Source organism: Typopeltis vanoorti, chromosome 17, assembly GCF_054136105.1.
Source record: "Typopeltis vanoorti isolate ZY-2024b chromosome 17, IOZ_Tvanoo_1.0, whole genome shotgun sequence".
NCBI classification, from domain to species: Eukaryota; Metazoa; Arthropoda; class Arachnida; order Uropygi; family Thelyphonidae; genus Typopeltis; species Typopeltis vanoorti.
In genome coordinates this window covers 1540880-1562015 of record NC_143565.1, presented here as the reverse complement: position 1 = coordinate 1562015, position 21136 = coordinate 1540880, and the positions used below count along the sequence as shown (strand labels likewise).

The 21136-nt window shown below is 38.8% G+C and overlaps 1 protein-coding gene across 1 annotated transcript in view; it reads left to right on the top strand.

Annotated features, from left to right (window-relative positions):
• LOC150097089 (myosin-14-like) overlaps positions 1–21136 on the top strand; it is a 1147103-nt gene that overhangs the window by 253969 nt on the left and 871998 nt on the right. Inside the window, exon 7 of the mRNA XM_090407039.1 lies at positions 7374–7437. Coding sequence (XP_090263165.1) covers positions 7374–7437 — 64 coding nt within the window. The remainder of the gene's footprint in view (positions 1–7373; positions 7438–21136) is intronic.

Genomic DNA, 21136 nt, shown 5'->3' with positions numbered 1-21136 from the left:
AAAATCTCTTCCTTGTGAGCCTGATAACAACCCATGACTACATTATATGTCTCTATCATATTCCCCCCCCCCCCTTCCTCCTATCACAAGGCTTTGCAGTTTACATTTTCTCATTCTGTCCAGCCACATTCCAAAGACCACTGACAACCTATGTGAATCTTCTCTGGACCCTTACAAAGATATCCTCATCACCATGAAACCTGGCAACCAGATCTGTGCACAATAATCCATATGAGGCCTCATACAAGGCATCATAGCCTCTTTATTTCTGGATGACAGGGTTTTTCGCATCATTACAATCTTCCGATGTCTTCACAACTTGTGCAATGTGGCCCCTGAATTTCAGCTCCTTGACTACCATCATTCCTAGATCTCTCATCTCCTCTACTTACTTTAAAGTTTACCCACCAAGTGTATAGTCTGTATCCCACCATTGCTTAACCAATCTCAAAACTTTACATTTTGTAATATTGAACTGACGGTTCCACTTACATGCCTATTCATGCAATCTATTCAAGTCTTCCTGCAAGGCCATAAGATCTGCTTGACTCTGCATTGCTCTCCCCAATTTTGTGTCATTTGCAAACAGCTGCATATCACTAGTTAAATCCATCCCAATATCATTAACATACAAATTGAACAACAATGGTTCCAAAACTGACCCCTGCAGTACACCACTAGTGACCGTCCTCTTTCAGGATACCTCACTTTCATATACAACTTTCTGCTACCTATCTAACAGCCAGTCACTGATCCAACTCAGAAGCCTGTTATCCTATCACATCCATTTCAGTTTATTTAACAACTTATAGTGTGGCAGTCTATCAAAAACGTTTGCAAAATCCAATTACACTACTGTATATGCATCTCCCCTGTCGAAGGTATTTGTCATCTTGTTATAGTACATTAGTAAGTTAGTAAAACATGATCAACATGGGTTTGTTAAGGGGTGATCATGTTTTACTAACTTTTCAACCCATTTCGGTATCCTACTTCTCACCAATCTCTCTGGTACCTTCACCACAACTCCAGATATACAAATTGTCCTATAATTTGAAGCCGCAGCCTTATCATCACTTTTATGCAGTGGAACAATTGTACTTCCTTCCACTTCCTTGGCACCTGTGCTCGGAAGACTTTTATTAAACAAGCATGCCAATGCTACTGCCAATTCTCGAACATTTCCTTAAGATGAGTCATCATATGTCATCAAATCCTATTGCTTTATTGACTTCAAAGATATTTATTTTCTCAAATACCTCCTGCTTACTTACAATTAAGCCATCCTCTCCTATGTCCTTTACACTTAAGTTCCTCATGATTTCACTCTGATCAGGATGAACTTACAAATTGATCACTGAATATCTCAATAATGTCTTCTGCTGCAGTTACCATTTTACAATTTGCATCCATTAACATCATCTTACCATGATCATACTTCCTTATACTTGCCACATATCTAAAAAAAAAAAAAAAAACTCTGGGTTGTTTCTTCACCTAATTAGCCAATTTATGCTCATACTGCACATCTTTGGATGCCCTCCTTTACATGCTGACTGAGATAGTTATCTCTCAAGGACTTGCAAAATTCATTTTCCTTATTCCCAAATGCTATTTCTTTATTCCAATCTATACCACCATAATTAAAATTGCCCATAATAATTACCCTTCCTTTGTTCACTAGTCCAAGTTGTTTATACATTTTTTCATCACTACCCATTCCTTGGCCTAAAGCAGCATCCAACTAAATATGTATTCCTGTCAACTTACACGTTACACCTCACTGCCTCATAACCAGTGCCACTATTTCTCTCTTTCATGTCTACCTTATGTGGACATAATTCCCTTGCTATCATCAACAACACTTCTCCTCCCTTCTTGTCCTTTCTATCCTTGCGAAAAATACTGCATCCTTTCATTTCTATTTCCATTATGATATCATCTTCATTCAACCATGTATCACTTGTTCCAATGATTTTGGGGTGAATAAACTCGATCACTGAAACTATTTCATCCACCTTATTCTGTTACTTTTGGCATTTGTAAACAAACACAGCAGTTCATTTTTATGTCCTATCCAAGTACTGCCAGTATCCTACCCAAGCCACTGGTTGGTTGCAATTTCCCCACCTTACCTGCCCTTTCCCAGTCACCTTTATCACCACTTATCGCATATATCTGCTGACTTGCAACTTCACCACCCACATCTCAATATACTTCATACACACGTTCACTGCTACTTTCAACATCCATTCTCCCTATGCCATGTCTCCCTGTCCTCCCCCTGTTTTCCCATTCTTCTTGCATTTCCATTCTCTCCTCTTCTTTCACACAATCACTTCTGTCTCTTCAGTACCACTCTCCTGATATTTCACTTCATCTCTTACTTTTGATCACTTTCATGCAGCACACACTGTACTTCCTTCTAGCAACATTTTCTTCAGTACACTCATTCAAAAGCTGTTTAAATGCAATCCATCATGGCTGTATAATTCCATTCTTCTCTCAAACACATGTCATACATCCACAAACTGCACCCACCTTCTCCTCACATGCTAGCATACTATTCATGATTTTGTATCTCTGCCACAGCTCATCATTGTCTTACCTCAGCAACACATTGACATCTTTTTCCCCTCCACTGTTATCTTTCACTCTTCTCCTCCTGATATTTGCCATCACATACTCCTTATGTCCACTTAAATCATTTGTCTCCATGACCACCACTACTTCTCTTGCTCGTTTCCTTCTCATGTTCAATGCCTGAATTATCCTGTTCATTCTTTCTCCTGGATAGCAGACCTTAAGGATCCTTTGGATCCATTAATCATTTCATTGTGTAATCCTCTAACTATGGAATCTTCTTACACTGCTATCCTCGAGTCACTCTTCATCTCTTTTACACTTTTTTCTTTCATTCTATTCTTTTGGACACTTTCATTAGTTTCCACTAAACATGTCATATCACTCCACATATTTCTCATTTCCTTTTTCATTTTCAACAAGTTTCGTCAAATCTTGCATTCTGACAATTTCACTCTCTGTTACTCCTGTAGCCTTGCAACCTCTTGTTCTGCTGCACCATACTTCCATTTCCTCATTCATACTTTCTTTCGCTTCCTTATCAGTAACTTTTGCTTCTACATTCTTGCTTTGGCTCACTTTGGCTTCTACATTCTTTCTTTCACTTCCACGTTCTTGCCTTCACTTACTTTTTCTTCTACATTTTTGCTTTCTTTTACTTTCGCATCTACATTCTTGCTTTTGCTAACATTTTCATCTACTTTCCTGTATTCTTTCACTCCTTCAATTTCACTAGCTTTCTTTTCATTTCGATTTCTTTCGTTTATGCCATCTTTTCAGTCTGTTTCGTATTCATTACTTCATGGTCTAATAATATGTTGCACTTCCTACAAATCCATACCTTCCCTTGACTCCATCCATTCTTGCCATGGATACATCACTTACGACATCAAATTGATTTCGAAAAGTCTATGTCATTAGGACCACTTGATTTTTGTGCCGATCATCTAGTTGCACCTGTTGATGCCTGCATAGTTGACTTCGTTGTTACCACCATTGTGTTTTGTTTGATAAATAATAAATCTTCCAATTTAATAAATCATGCTGACACACTTTGTTCTCAAAATTAAATAGCACAACACTAAAATTCAAGAGATATTACCGATTATTACTTAAAATACACTTATCTTTTCCAGAGCACTTTTCGAACACTACACACCTTATAGCCCTCTAGTGGAAGGTCATAAGGTGTGTAGGCCATATAATAATAATAATAAACATTGAATTCTGGCAATGATGCACTGGACACTGATTTGTAGAAGTTATGAGATTCTGGTTCCATTCTTTAATGCTCTGATTGACACCTATGGACTACTGTGCACAGTAATCACTTGGTTTTCAAAAGGATGAAGATATCTTGGAGAGGGTCTTAGAGGCCATTGACTAAAATAGTTTCTAATCTCCAGAATGTCGAATACGAAGAAAGTTTGAACTGATGCTGTTTGAAGATTCTAGTGACATGATAAGTGGGATTGATATGATAGAGATGTACAAGTTGATAAGGGGTTGTTATAGGATTACATTTGAAGAGGTTTTTCATAAAATGTTGGGAGATTGGGGGAGAACAAAAGGACAACCCTGGAAGCTGTATAAAAAGGATGTGAGCAAGAGAATGAGAAGCGTTTTTTTGCATGCAGAGTTCTGAATGATTAGAATGCATTGCCTGAGAACATGGTGTCTGCAGAGAATTTGAATGTGTTTAAGGCACAGTATGATGAGCTGTGTGTATGACAAAAGGATCTCCTAGATAACTCTGTTACTCCATAGGGTCTTTGGATAATAAGTATTTGTGTAAAATTTTGGCTAAATTTTGAGGGACCTAGCACATATAAAATGGGAATGGATTTCCAAAGGTCATTAGGAGTGGGATATTTGGGCAGATGAGGAGGAATGTGCAAGGTCTTATCCATTTTTAGGAGGTTTTATAGCTATTGGCTAAAAAAATTAATGCAAGTGATTAAGTTCTGAGAGTACTGAATTGTTGTTATCTGATTACAATTCAGTTATCTCATGATCACTGAATTGGAGTAGTGATCATATGGCTGGTTGCAAAGCCTATGTTTCTGGACTTTTCTATAAATTGAGACAGTTGATGAACAATTAAGTGGCTAAGTAGGTAGCTACTTAATGGTTATGCGACTATTACTGTTTAGAATGTGTCTAGACGGTATCTAGAAAAGGATATATGTATTTGCTTTTCTAGAAAAGGAAATATATATTTCTTTGCCATATACATTAACCAATGTGCATAGTGAATTTAAAAGACTAGTGTGAATGATCTGAAAGTATATGATGTGTGATTAAGTTTAGTTTTCATGATGCTGTGTGGGTAGGTGATATATTATTTTTATTATTATAATTATTGGCCTTAATTATACCAAGTTACCAAGAAACTTTTCTGGACAAATTGGTCACTCTTCTTCAAAGTGGTTTTATTTTTATCTTTTTCTATAGAAAGCCAACAACCTCTCCCCCATATTTGCTAAAAAATACTTACATGAACAATCATACCATTACTTGCTCTAGCAATACCTCGGACAAAGGAGATGCATATACAGTGGTGTACTTGAATTTTGCAAAGGCTTTTGATAGACTGCCACGTGACAGTCTCTTAAATAAATTGAAACAGATTGGATTGGATAACAGACTTTTGTGTTGGATCACTGACTGGCTATTAGATAGGTATCAGAAAGCTGTATATGGGGGTGCAGTATCTCGAAAGAGGTCACCAGTGGTGTGCCGCAGGGGTTAGTTTTGGGGCCATTGTTGTTTAAATTGTATGTTAGTGATATTGGGTTGGGTTTAATTAGTGATATCCAGCTGTTTGCGAATGATGCAAAACTGGAGAGGCAATGCACAGTCAGGCTGATGTTAATTCCTCTTGTAAGGCATTAACATCAGCCTGACTGTGCATTAATGGGCAGGTAAGTGGAACTCAGTTCAATGTTACCAAGTGTAAGGTTTTGAGATTTGGTAAGCAACGATGGGATTCAAAGTATTCACTTGGTGGGGAAACGTTAACAGAAGTAGAGGAGATGAGAGAGATCTAGGAGTGATGGTGGACAAGTACCTGAAATTCGGGAGCCACACTGCACAAGTTGCGAAGACATCACATTGAATAATGGCAATGATGCGGAGAACCCTGAAATGCAGAAATAGAGAGATTATAATTCCATTGTATAAGGCCTTGATCAGGCCTCATATGGATTATTGTGCACAGATTTGGTCGCCTGGTTTTCATGGTGACAAGGATATGTTGGAAAGAATACAGAGAAGATTCACACATTTGTCAGTGGTCTTTGGAATGTGGAGTATGAGGACAGATTGAGAGAATGTAAGTTGCAAAGCCTCGTGAATAGGAGGAAGAGGGGGGATATGATTGAGACATATAAGCTGGTCATGGGTTGTTATCAGGTAGATGGAAGAGAAATTTCATAGAATGGGAGAGGGGAGTAGAACAAGAGGCCATTGCTGGAAACTGTATAAGGAGGGTGTGAGCAAAGGAGTGAGAAGCAGGTTTTTTGCTTGGAGGGTGGTTGGTCAGTGAAATGCATTGCCTGAGTGTGTTGTGAATGCGGACACATTGAATCAGCTTAAGACGCGGTTGGATGAGCATTGTATGCAATAGCGAGTACCTCCCATGATGAGTCTGTGACTCCATGGAGGTCAAATGTTGATAATAATAATAATGAATATAGCATTTTCAAAACACTAACACATGACACAGAGCCATGTGTTAGTGTTCTAGCAATCCAGCTCTTGATGGAAAAGTGAGCATATATTTTTAACCAAAGGCTGTATAACCTCTATAAAATAGATAAAATATGCCCCCCCAAATTCACAAGACTACACAAAACTATTCCAGTTTTTTTTTTTATAATTGACATACACTGGAAAAAGATAGCCACAGTACTAAATAAATATAATCTTCATTTCACCATACTCTTTAAACCACACTCCATCTGCTAACACAACCAAGAGCAAATTAATACTGAGCACATATAATGTGCTCAGTATTAATTTTAAAAATTTTATGGAATTTACAACCGTGTTAAAAAACATGGTTGTGAATTAACACGGTTGTAAATTCCATAAAATTTTTAAAATGAATGCTGATCACCGTGTAACCCTAAAAGAAAGGATAGCTCAAATTCCTGCAACTTTGCTTTTTTCTGGACAGACAGGAAGATCTCTTAATATCCACCATAGAGAATACAAGAAATACATTAATTTCCATGATTACTGCAAGTTGCAATAGGCAGACTGTGCTTTATACATTTCCATCACATAGGAGTAAAATGGAAGAAAACTACTGTACTGCATTCAAGTCATTACAACTTTGAGAGCCTATTTTTGGAGTTAGCAGCATCAGTGAAGTGCTTTCCAAACCACTTCACTGATGTGGTTTGGAAAGCACATCAGTGAAGTGGACTTAATTTACCAAACATTTTGGAGGCAATCAGCTCAAGACCAACCCCGAGCTTCACTTCAATGAATCAAGTCTAGTAATTGTCTGTGTGTTTTTTACTTATTAGGTTGTAATTTTACCATTGAAAACTCAAGAGATGAGACTATAACTGACTTACCTATGTGAGGTCACCAGAAGGGATCACAATTGCATGACATTCACTTTTTTATGATTATTTTGGATTAAAACTGAAGACAAATTCAAAAACTAACCGTGATAAATAATTTGTGAATTGTCTTTAGTTTTTGTATAAATATATAACGTGTGTGTGTACACAAGTCCTGCTACTCAAATTTTTAACATATACATTTCATTTCAATAGGGAAAGTTCATTCGAATCAACTTTGATACATCAGGCTACATATCAGGTGCAAATATTGAAACCTGTATCCTTTTCTGTATTATAATTGATATTATTTTGAATTTTTATATTAATTACTGTATGCTGATTTCTTTGCTTTACTGTGAAATACATAAGTAAATAAATAAATAACAAAATCTCCAAAATCCATTGAAAACTGACATCTCTCTAACTTTAAACTTACTGTCCAACATGGAAAGATCTTACCATCTTAACTTGATGTTAATAATGCTCTGGGACTGGATATCATATCACCATGTATTTTGAAGGAATGTGTGAAGGAGTTGGCATCTGCCTTAACATATTTTTTTAATATAAGTCTTGCACTGGGTCAAGTTCCAAAGGAGTGAAAGGAAGGCAAGATTGTGCTGCTTCATAAGGTAGTGACAGAACTCAAGCATCACATTATAGAACTATTTGTGTGTCAGTTGTTGTGGTTAAGTATTGGAGAGGCTAGTGAGAACCACAATCCAGAATTGGGTTGACAGCAGTGGTATTATCTTAGATGGTCAGCATGGATTTGCTAAAGGGATGCTCATGTTTTAGTAATCTGTTTACTTATTACAATAAGATGACTGCTTCATTAGATGAAGCAGGTGAATACACAGTAGTATACTTAGATTTTGCAAAGGGCCGTGATAAGTTGATAGTGAAACTGAACCGGATGGAGTTGGATATTAGACCAGAGACGAGATTGGCTATTTGATAGGTATCAGCAAGTTGTGTATGGCGTTAGCGATATCACAGAATAGGAAAGTCACTAGCAGTTTGCCTCAGAGGTCTGTTTTAGATCCATTGCTGTTTAATCTATGTGGTAATGATATTGAAGATTTGGATGGAGATATTCAGTTGTTTGCAGATGATGCAAAGTTGGCACAAACTATATAAAAGTAGAGCAGATGTTGTGGCCTTACAAGAAGAATTGAATAGATTGAGTGAATGTGCATGGGAGCGGGGGTGCTAGTTCAATGCTGCAAAATGTAAGGTTATAAAATTTTGAAAACAAAGATGGGATGTTGAATTGCTTGTTGGGAATATATTGTTGGAGGTGGAGGAAATAAGAGATCTTGGAGTGATGGTGGATAAGGATGTAAAATTTAGTGGATATATTGCCAAAATTGTGAGTACAACACAATAAATTCTGGGAATGATGTGGATGACACTGACTTGTAGAAGTAAGGAAATTCTTGTTCCATTGTATAAGGCTCTGATTAGGCCACACGTGTACTACTGTATGCAGATCTAGTCACTGGCTTTTTCAAAAGGATAAAGAAATATTGGGAAGGATACAGAGGAAATTTACTAAGGTGGTATCTGGAATGTTAATTATGAAGAAAGTTTGAAAAAATGGAACTAGAAGAGTCTAGGGAAAAGAGACGATAAATTAGAGATGTAAAAGATATAAAAGACTTACAGGGTGTTCGGGATAAATTTGACATATTTATAATTAATTATATTTTTCCGTAAGTTACATGTATTAACACACACTTCTCTTCATTTAAAAGTTTGGACCCTTCTTCATTCATATACAAGATGTCAGAAAGGATGGATAGCTGGAACCCACCTGAATCATGGAAGAGAATAACTTGTATCATGATGATTCGTGCCGGCCATCAAAATAAGGATATTACGACTGCTGCCCAATGCTCCCTGAATACAGTAAAAACAATCAGGCATGAACTAGAGACTTGCAATGGTGACTACGAGGATGTAGCAAGAAGAAAGATCCCTAGCAGACGATCTGATTGCGTTCGTACAGCAGAACTCCTCGCAAATCTGCAGGAACAGGTGTTGAAGAACCCTGGCATTGGAATTCGGGCTTTGTTCGTGGAGTTGCTAACTGTAGTCAAGCCCTGGATAACAAGGGTAGCCAATGGTAGGCCGTATGTATGGCAGCAGGATTCGGCCCCTTGCCACACCTCTGGGAAAAGTCAAAAATGGTTGTCTGAAAATTTCTACGACTTCACCAGTCCAAATGTTTGGCCTCCAAACTCCCCAGAGCTTAACCCCATGGATTATTTTGTATGGGGCGCAGTTGAAAAAGACACCAATCGCACTTCCAGTAATACAAAAGCCCAGTTAATGGATAAAATTAAAACAGTTTTTGCGGCCCTTCCCAGGGAGACTGTAGCATCAGCTTGTTCGAGGTTCCGAAGCAGAATTGAAGCTGTGATCGATGCTAATGGTGGTTATTTTGAGTAAATCTTGTTGATAGTATTGTAATTAACTCTGCCTGTAATGTATTTTTGTCAATTCATTAAATTTAATAGATACAAAGAAGATTTTCTTTTTCCTTACGAAACTGTCAAATTTATCCCGAACACCCTGTATCTCCCAACTCTGCCAGTTTTAGCAGTTTACTTAGTCCATTAACATTTAAAGACATATGTTATTCATAGCATAGTTGATGATTTTGTTCCTTGCTATGCATGCAGTATGTACTATCCTATTATCTAAAAATACAGAAGGTGCCAGTTGGGAACGTGTATGATGCATGAGATGTAGGCAGCGGGAGACCCTGGAAGACATAGGTATCTTGATCTCAGGATTTAGTGGCAGAGGACATGGTACTTCAGAAACAGGTGAAATTCAATAGAGGGTAGGGAGAATATTAAAGATGATCACACGGATTTAACAATTGTAATAGATAGAGATGGTTTGTCTGATGGCCATGATTCTGTGTGTTAATCTAAATTGAAAACAGGCTGAGAATACTGATTAAAGGAATGAATACTGAGTTCCAGAGGATAAATGAAGATATTAGAAGGATACAAAGGTTGGATAGTGCCAGAACAACGAAAGTAGACAACAGCATCAGAAAGCAAGGGAGAGAGAGAGAGAGAGGAAAGTGAGAGAATGAGTGAGACGGAGGAAGAGTGGAAGTTCCAGAAAATTGAGAGGAAGGTGAGAGAATAGGAGAAACAGTAGAAGAGAAGAAATTACAGAAAGTGAAGTGAGTGTGGAAGCAAGTGATAGATATGAGAGAGAGAGAGAGGAGGGAGAGAGATTGGAAGCTGTAGGAGTTGGGAATGCCAGAGAGAGAGAAATGAGAGAATATACACTATGTTACAGAGCCAGGTGCAGTATGAGGGGAATAATAATGGATATAAGAATACCAGTAATGCACTAGTTTTTCTGTATACAGTGTGGAAGCAAGTGATAGATATGAGAGAGAGAGAGAGAGGAGGGAGAGAGATGCTAGGAGCATTAGAAATAAAGGGAATGAATTTGTGACATTGATTGACTTAGTCTCTCCAAAGGTTGTTGGTATCAGTGAAACTTGGTTATCTGAGAAGGATATTCTACCAGGGATAGAAATTGAAGAGCATAGGTGATAGAACTCAAGCATCAAACTATAGTCCTGTCTGTGTGTCAGGTGTTGTAGTCAAGTTGTTGGAGAAGCTGGTGAGAACTAGGATCCAGAATTGGGTTGACAACAGTGGTATTATCTTTGATGGACAGCATGGATTTGTTAAAGGGAGGTCATGTTTTAGTAATCTACTCACTTATTACAATAAGGTGACTGCTTCCATGGACAGAGGAGAAGGATACACAGTAATATACTTAGATTTCGCAAAGGCTTTTGATAGATTACCACATGATCAATTGATAGTCATACTACAGCGGATGGAGTTGGATATTAGATTGGTGCATTGGATTGGAGACTGGCTATCTGATAGGTATCAACAAGTTGTGTATTGGGGAGCAATATCCAGGAAAAGGAAAGTCACTAGTGGTGTGCCTCAGGGGTCTGTTTTAGAGCCATTACTGTTTAACTTGTATATTAATGATATTGGTGAAGATTTGGATGGAGATATCCAGTTGTTTCAGATGATGCAAAGTTGGGATAAACCATGAAGAGTAGAGAAGATGTTGTGGCCTTACAAGAAGACTTGAATAAATTGAGTGATTAGGCATGGGAATGGGGATGTGAGTTCAATGTTGCAAAATGTAAGGTTTTAAAATTTGGAAAACAAAAATAGGATGCAGAATTTATGCTTGGTGAGAATATATTGCTGGAAGTAGAGGAAATGAGAGATCTGGGGGTGATAGTGGATAAGGATCTAAAATTTAGGCGACACATCGCCAAAATTGTGAAGACAACACAAAGGCTTCTGGGAATGATGCAGAGGACACTGACTTGTAGAAGTAGGGAGATTCTTGTTTCCATTGTATAACGCTTTGATTAGGCCACACATGGACTATTGTGCCCAGATTTAGTCACCTGGTTTTCAGAAGGATGAAGAGATGTTGGAAAGTGTCCAGAGGCGACTGACTAAGGTAGTTTCTAACCTCTGGAATGTATGAGGAAAGATTGAGAAGATGCAACTTGCAAAGGCTGGTGGACAGGAGGAAGAGGGGAGATATGATAGAGACCTACAAGTTAGTAAGGGATTGTTATAGGATCAATGCTGGAGAGGTTCTACAGAAAATAGTGGGAGATCAGGGGAGAACGAGAGGTCATCCCTGAAAATTGTATAAAGAGGGTGTGAGAAGCAGGTTTTTTTCATTTGGATTTGTGATTGATTGGAATGCCTTGCCTGAGAGTATGGTGTTTGCAGAGAATTTGAGTGTATTTAAAGCACGATTATGATGAGCTGTGTGTATGATAGAAGGACCTCCTAGATGAGTCTTTGACTCCATGGGGCCTTGGGTAATAATAATAATAGCATATTTCGGCAAGAGCGGGAGAATTAATGTGATAGTAGAGTGTTGCTCATGATAAGAGATGAATTGTGCATTCACAGGGTGGTGAACCACAATGGTGATACCACAAGTGACTTTGAGAGTATATGGTGTGAGACAGATGTTTATTCAACAAAATATTTAGTAGGATATTGCTATAGACTAAGGAATATAACTGGTGATGAGCAAGTAAAGTGTTTAGGCAAATTAGTATGGCAAGTGAGCCACACTAGAGAGATCGAATGAAAGAGAGGCATGGGAATGCTATAAGAGCAGAGAATGGAAACAGTAGGAGAGACGGAATGAGAGAGAGGAGGCATGGGAGTGCTATAAGAGCAGAGAATGGAAACAGTAGGAGAGATGGAATGAGAGAGAGGTATGGGAGTGCTAGAAGAGGAGAGAATGGAAACAGTAGGAGAGACGGAATGAGAGTGCTAGAAGAGGAGAGAATAAAAACAGTAGGAGAGACAGAATGAGAGAGAGATATGGGAGTGCTAGAAGAGGAGAGAATGGAAATAGTAGGAGAGATGGAATGAGAGAGAAGCATGGGAATGAAAGAAGAGGAGAAAATTGAAACAATAGGAGAGAGGGAATGGTAAGAGGTATAATGTATGGGGACTCAATGATCCATGGTGTTCAAGATAGGATACGTGAGGAGTGGGTGCCAGGAGGAATGACAGAAAATATGGCTTTGGCAGTTAAGAGAGGTGAAAGGGTGGATAAGATGATTGTGATGGTGGGAACAAATGACTTGAGTGGTGGTGTAAATAGGGCAGCGAGAGATATGAGATTCTTGCTTGAGGTGGTATGAAAGAAGACACAGAGAGGAAAGATTGTGTGTGTGTGTGTGTGTTGCCTAGGTATAATAATGATGACCTGAGCAGAAGAGTGGTATTGTATACGATATTGTATACAATATTGTATGTGAGAGACCGTTCACATTTGAATGAGGAAGGACGTAGGCATCTGGAGAGATTACTGTTCTGAAAAAATTGGTGTATCCCAGGGAGGATGGTAGCAGGGGTGGCCTCTTGTGGGAATGGGTACTTGGGAGAAGTGGGACGACATCAGCTAACACTGAGCCCAGTGGAGTCTCAAGGGGATAGTGCTGGGCATAGAAACAATGCCATTTATATGGTTTATACTACTGCCAGGAGTATCCGGAATAAAGGAGAGGTATTGGTGGCACTGATAGCATCGGCCTGGCCAAAGATTATTGCGATCACCGAGACGTGGTTGACAGAAGAGGATATAATAACAGGAGTACAAGTTGCTGGGTACAGCATTTTTCAGCAGGATAGGAAGGGAAAGCGTGGTGGTGGACAACTGCTTATGATAAGTGACTACCTATGTCCTCTAAGAGTGGAGACGTTTGAAGGCGGTAGCACTAATGATTTTGAAAACATATGGTGTGAGGTAGAGGTGGGCAAGATAGGATATTTAGTAGAGTTTAACTATAGACCCAGGAGCACAGAGGGTAGGGACCAGGAAATGTTTAGACAGTTGAGTTTGGCAAAGTGCAAGAAGAATGATTGTTATGGGAAATTTTAGCTATAGTTGTATAAACTGGGGAGAGGAAGATGCATGTAGCAATAAGGGAATGGAATTTCTAGAATTCTTGAGGGACAAATGTCTTAGGCAACATGTAATAGAGGGAACAAGAGGTTCAAGAGTTTTGGATTTGGTTATAGCATCAGAAGAGTTGATAATAACTGATGACATCTCTCCCACCAATTGGAGAGAGTGACCATATGGTTTTGACTTGGAAAATGAATAGACATGGAGGAGTATCAAAGAGAAGGGAACGTATGTGGAATTATAAGACAGGTGATTATAATAGTCTAAGATGTCAACTTCGGGAAGTTTCATGGAGGGAGGAATTGGAAGGTGGGATATCATTAGTGTGGGAAATTATGAAAGAATATTTGTTAGTAGCAATGGTAAGTTGTATATCACAAGTGAACAAGAGAACACAATTTGGAGTAAAGTGGATGACAAACAATATTAAACAGGAATTGCATGCAAAAAAGAAGCTATGGAAGAGATATAAGGAGACAGGTGAAGAGAAGATGCATGAATAGTGTAAGACACAGGCCAGAAGAGTGACTAGTATAAGACGAAACCGAGAGGAGATTGGCCCTAAGATCCAAAACAAAATCCTATGGAATTTTTTAGATATATGGCCAGTAGCAGGAGAAATGACTCTGGGAGAATGATATTGTGGGATAAACATGGGAATAGAGTGACTGATGCAGAGGACATAGTGGAATTGTTCAATGAACATTTTATTGGAGTATTTCATCCTGGAGAGTCAGTTTTAATGCTAGAGGGATTGGGCAGGTTTGAGGTTTAGAGGTACAGGAGCTGAGTGTCTTTCAAATACTGAGTACTCTGGATGTCAGTAAAGCTGTGAGACTGGATGGTATTCACCACGAGTTTTGAGAGAATGTGCTAGGGAACTGACAGTGCCTTTGACCTGGCTTTTCAATGAAAGTCTGCTTGCGGGAAAGGTGCCCATGGATTGGAAGGAAGGTAAGATAGTGCCATTGCATAAGGGCAGTAGCAGACTGGAAGTGTCTAATTATAGGCCAGTTTGTGTGTCATCAGTAGTTAGTAAGATCTTGGAGAAAGTAGTGAAGGACCATATACAGCATTGGGCAGATGAGGGTAATGTTATCTGTGAGAGTCAACATGGATTTGTGAAGAGGCGCTTTTGTTTTTTAGCAATATGCAAGTCTTTTATGATAAAGTTACAAGAGCATTAGATGAGGGAAAGGCATATACTGCCATTTTCTTACACTTAGCAAAGGCATTTGACAGGATGCCACATGATAAGCTGATATTCAAGTTGCAGCACATGGGTCTGGATGTTGGAGTGGTCAACTGGATTCAGGATTGGCTATCCGATAGGTATCAGAGAGTTGTTTATGGTATGGGATGGGATGCTGCATAGAGTATGCAGCATCCCATCGATGTTTCCCAAACCTCAAGACCTTACATTTTGCTGCATTAAACTGATACCCCCATTCATTTGCCCATCTATCTAGCTTATTTAAATCCTCTTGCAGGGCTACCACATCTGCACTATTACTAATAATCCTTCCCAGCTTCGCATCATCCGCAAACAACTGAATATCCCCCTGCAATCCACTGGCTATGTCATTGATATAAAGGTTAAACAATATAGGTCCTAGTACTGAGCCCTGTGGGACCCCACTTGTAACCCTCTGCCTCCTGGAAACTGCTCCACCATACACAACTCTCTGATACCTATCAGACAGCCAATCCTGAATTTAGTTGACCAATCTGGCATCCAGACCCATGCTGCAACTTAAATATCAGCTTATCATGTGGCACCCTGTCAAATGCCTTCGCCATGTTTAAGAAAATTGCAGTATATGCCTTTCCCTCATCTAATGTTCTTGTAACTTTATCATAAAAGGCTAGCATATTGCTAAAACAAGAGCGTCCTTTCACAAATCCATGTTGATTCTCACAGATAACATTACCCTCATCTGCCCAATGCTGTATACGGTCCCTCGCTACTTTCTCCAAGATCTTAACAACTACTGATGACATACAGACTGGCCTATAATTAGACACTTCCAGTCTGTTACCACCCTTATGCAATGGCACTATCTTACCTTCCTTCCATTCCCTGGGCACCTTTGCCAAAGCCAGACTTTCATTGAAAAGCCACGTTAAAGGCACTGTCAATTCCCTAGCACATTCTCTCAAAACTCGTGGTGAAATACCATCCAGTCCCATAGCTTTACTGACATCCAGAGTACTCAGTATCTGAAACACACTCTCCTCCTGTACCTCCAGACCTCGAACCAGTCCTATCCCTCTAGCATTAAAACTGACTCCTCTAGGATGAAATACTCCAATAAAGTGTTCATGGAACAATTCCACTATGTCCTCTGCATCAGTCACTCTATTCCTATTTTTATCCCACAATATCATTCTTCCACTGTCATTTCTCCTCCTACTGGCCACATAGCTAAAAAATTCCCTAGGATTTTCTTTGGATCTTAGGGCTAATCTCCTCTCATATTCCAGTTACGCTTTCCTTACCACACTAGTCACTCTTCTGGCCTGTGGCTTATATTCCTCATGCATCTCTTCACCTGTCTCCTTATATCTCTTCTATAGCCTCTTTTTCGCATGCAATTCCTGTTTAACATTGTGAAGAAGAAGACACAATTTGATGTGACATGGATGACAAACAATATTAAACAGGAACTGCATGTGAAAAAGAGACTATGGCAGAGATATAAGGAGACAGGTGAAGAGCAGATGCATGAAGAATATAAGACACTGACCAGGAGAGCGACCAGTATTTTAAGGAAGGCAAAACTGGAATATGAGAAGAGATTGGCCCTAAGGTCCAAAGAAAATCCTATTGAAGTTTTTAGCAATGGCCAGTAGGAGGAGAAATGATTGTGGAAGAATGATATTGTGGGATAAAAATGGGAATAGAGTGACTGATGCAGAGGACATAGTGGAATTGTTCAGTGAACACTTTATTGGAGTATTTCATCCTGGAGGAGTTAATTTGAATACTAGAGGGATAGGTCAGGTTCGAGGTTTAGAGGTGCAGGAGGAGAACGTGTTTCGAATACTGAGTACTCTGGATGTCAGTAAAGCTGTGGGACAGATGGTATTTCACAACGAGTTTTGAGAGAATGTGATAAGGAACTTACAGCTCCTTTGACCTTGCTTTTCAATGAAAGTCTTGCTACAGGGAAGGTGCCCAGGGAATGGAAGGAAGGTAAGATAGTGTAATTGCATAAGGGCGGTATTAGACTGGAAGTGTCTAATTATAGGCCAGTTTGCGTGGCATCAATGGTTGTTAAAATCTTCGAGAAATTCATTAAGGACCTTATCAACATTGTGCAGATGTGGGTAATGTTATCTGTGAGAGTCAACATGGATTTGTGAGGGGGGCACTCTAGTTTTAGTAATATGTTAGACTTTTATAATAAAGTTACAAGAGCAGTAGATGAGGGAAAGGCATATATTGCCATTTTCTTGGATTTAGCGAAGGCATTTGACAGGGTGCCACATAATAAGCTGATATTTAAGTTGCAGCACATGGGTTTGGTCAACTGATTCAGGATTGGCTATCGAGAGTTGTGTATGGTGGGGCAGTTTCAAGGAGGCAAAGGGTTACAAGTGGGGTCCCACAGCTCAGTATGGACCTATATTATTTAACCTTTATATAAGTAACATTGTCAGTGGATTGCAGGGGGATATTTAGTTGTTTGTGAATGATGTGATGCTGGGAAGGGTTATTAGTAATAGTGGAGATGTGGTAATCATACAAGAGGATTTGAATAAGCTAGACAAATGGGCAAATTAATTGGTATTGGTTTAATGCAGCAAAATGTAAGGCCTTGAGGTTTGGGACACATCGATATGATACTGCATACTCTATTGGAGGAGATATAGTGGAGGAAGTAGGGGTGACAAGAGATCTGGGTTTGATGATTGATAGAAACCTGAAATTCAATGGACATATTGGAAAGATGATGAAGTAACACAGAGGATTGCTGCAATGGGGATCAGATTTGATCCCCCGGATATGAAGGGGATAAATTAACTGTGGAAAGGGTACAGAGGTGTATAACAAAGATAGTTTCAGGACTGTACAATGTTAGTTATGAGGATTGTCTGAGGGAATGTTGACTGCATAGTTTGGTTGATAGAAGAAGGAGAGGTGATATGATCGATACTTTTAAACTGTTGAGAGTTTGTTACAGGGTTGACACTGGGGTGTTGTTTCACTTGGTTGAACAGCGGGAATGAGTGATGACAAGGGGCCATCCCTGGAAGTTATGAAAGGAAACTGTGAGCAAGAGGGTGAGGGGTGGTTTTTTGCATGGAGGGTGGTTGAACTATGGAATGCATTGCCTGATAGATTGGTGAGAGCGAGAATGGACAATGAGTTTAAGGAGTGGCATGATGGACTTTGTGTTCCTAGGAGGGGCATCCCATGATGAGTCTTGATAGACTTGTGTTTCCTAAAAAATACTTCCCGCAATGAGTCTTTTGACTCCTTGGAGGTCTGAATAATAATATAAAAGGGTGTCCCACCCAGATATCACTCTAGTATTATACCATGTGTTTTGTTTAGTATTGTGTGTGTTTTACAAATCAGTTTTTACTCTTTGAAAATGTCTCAGTGACTGAGACAAATCATCAGAAGAAATCAAATAATTTTTTTTATCCTTTTTCAGTGCTCTTAATACTCCATTAAACCTCCAACGTGATGTCCTCCCAGCACTTAAGCCTCAACACATTGTTATCACACAAGCACAATTTACTCCAAAGTGGAGATTCGGCTTCTTCTTTTTGTAAGAATTCAGTCTCTTTTTCATACAATAAACTGTTCAGAACTTATGACATCTCTGTTAGAACACTTCATCCTGACTCTAGTTATTTAATGTAGTTTTGATGTTCTTTGAAAAAAAAAACAACAACAACAGATATAGATCTACTGAAATTTTCAAAGTAAGATGAACCACGTGTTTAAGGAATATGATAAATATCATGAAAGGCAGATGGGTGAAGTATATCCTCCTGACAATCTTTTTGACCATGTCATGTGTAGGAAATTATTCATCACTTATTTTAACAAGATTACAGCACCAAACAAAGTGCTAAATTATAAGAGGATGTTTATTAACTTACTTATATTTTCCTGCATTTCCAACTAGCATCCTCATAGCAATACATTACATTTTACAAATGATTTGTAAAATGTAAGAATTGTTTCTTGCTCGCAAAAGTGAGTAAGAAACAATTCAAACTGTAATGGGCAAAATATCTAAAGTCCTAATATGTAGCTCTCTAATGGTATTAGTAATATGGAGCTCTGTAATGGAACTTATTACAGTTATGTAGGAGTTGATCATAAGATGAGTGTCTCCCAAATTCAGGAAAGACTATATATGGCACTACAAGGCTGCAGATTATGAGAAGCTCAGGAGACAGCTTGCAGGTGTAGCAAGGAATGAGGAGTTGGCTGGAAAGGAGATCGATGCAGCTTGAATATCACTCAAGAACTGTCTAGTAGAAACAATGTGTAAATATATTTCAAGGGTCAGAAGGTTAAATAAAGTAGGTGTAAAATGGATGAATGAAGAGATAAGGCATGCAATACAGATGAAAAAGGATTATTGAGGCACCTTGACATACTTGTTTAATGTGAGTTTTACGTTGAATCAAATTCCAAAAAAGTGGAAGACATGATTGTACCACTTCATAAGGGAAGTGACATAACTCAAGCATCAAATTATATGCCAGTCTTTGTGTCAGGTGTTGTAGTTATTGTGTTGGGGAGGCTGGGGAGAACTAGGTTCCAGAATTGGGTTGACAATGGTAGTATTATCTTTGATGGAGAGCACAGATTTGCAAAGGGAGATCATGTTTTAGTAATCAGCTTATTTATTACAATAAATGACAGCTTCAGTGGACAAGACAGATGGATACACAGTAATATACTTAGACTTTGCAAATCCTTTTGATAGATTACTGCATGATAAGTTGATAGTCAAACTAGAGTGAATGGGGTTGGATACTAAACTAGTGCATTGGATTGGATACTAAATTAGTGCATTGGATTTTAGATTGGCCATCTGATAACTATCAGCAAATTGTGCATGGGGGAGCAATATCCCAGAAGATGAAAGTCACTAGTGGTGTGTCTAGGGGGTTTATGTTAGGGCCATAATAACATCGGGAAAGATTTGAATGGGGATATTCAGTTGTTTGCAGAGTTGGGAAGTTGGGAAGAACTATGAAGAGCTGAGAGGAAGCAAATTGTGGACTTACAAAAAAGACTTGAATGGGCTGAGTGAATAAATACGGGAGTGGAAATGCTAGTTTAACGTTGCAAAATGTAAGGTTATAAAATTTGGAAAACAAAGATAGGATGCGGAATTTATTCTTGGTGGTGACATATCGTTGAAGGTAGAGGAAATAAGTGATCTTGGGGTGACAGTAGATAAGGGTCTAAAATTTTGAGGACAATGACAAAATTCTGAGATCAACACAATAAATTCTCTCAATGATGCAGTAGGGGAGACGAGATCTGGGGTTGATGATGGATAGAAACCTGAAATTCAAGGGACATATTGCGAAGATGATGAAGGTAACACAGAGGATTGCTGCAATGAAAAGACCCTGATCAGACCACACTTAGACTATTGTTCTCAGATTTAAATGTTAAACGGCCTTGATTAGGCCACACATGTAGTAATGTGCACGGATATAGTCACTGGCTTTCAAAAGGATAAAGAAATATTGGAAAGGATACAGAGAAAATACAGTGGGAAGAAGAAGATAAGATAGAGGCATAAAAGAGATCCATCTTAGGTAACACGAAATCTATCATACTACTCCTTAAACTTATTCATAGTTCATGCTCCCACCAACCTATCAGGCAGTGCATTCTATGGTCCAGTCACCCTCCATTTAAAAAAGCCACTTCTCATCCTCGTGCTCATCACTTCTATTTGCAACTTCCAGAGATGGCTCAAGACCCTGTTCCTTCCTTTTCTTCTACCTTATGAAAGATCTCATCATTGTCAACTCTGTAACTACCTCGTAACAGTTTAAATGTCTCAATCATATTACCTCTTCATCTTCTGTGCACCAAACTCTGCAGTCTACATGCCCTTAGTCTATCCTTATAAAAAAACATTGTACCATCCATGCTGATATAATTTTCACTATTCACCTCTTTACCCTCCTCAAGATTAATTTTACCCCTTTCAAATCCTGATGACCATATCTGAGCTTAGTAATCCAAATGTGGTCTGATCAGAGCTTTATACAATTGCCACTCTTCTTGCTCTGTAGCCATATACAACTTTCTGATATCTGTCTTTTCTTTCTTTTATGGTTAAACAATGGTCAGCATTCATAGTTAAGAATTTATGGAGACATAACACACGTGTTAAAATAATTACTTAATATTAGGAAAGTAATATTCGACGGTTCGACCTCTGTATTGAGGTCATCATCAGGAA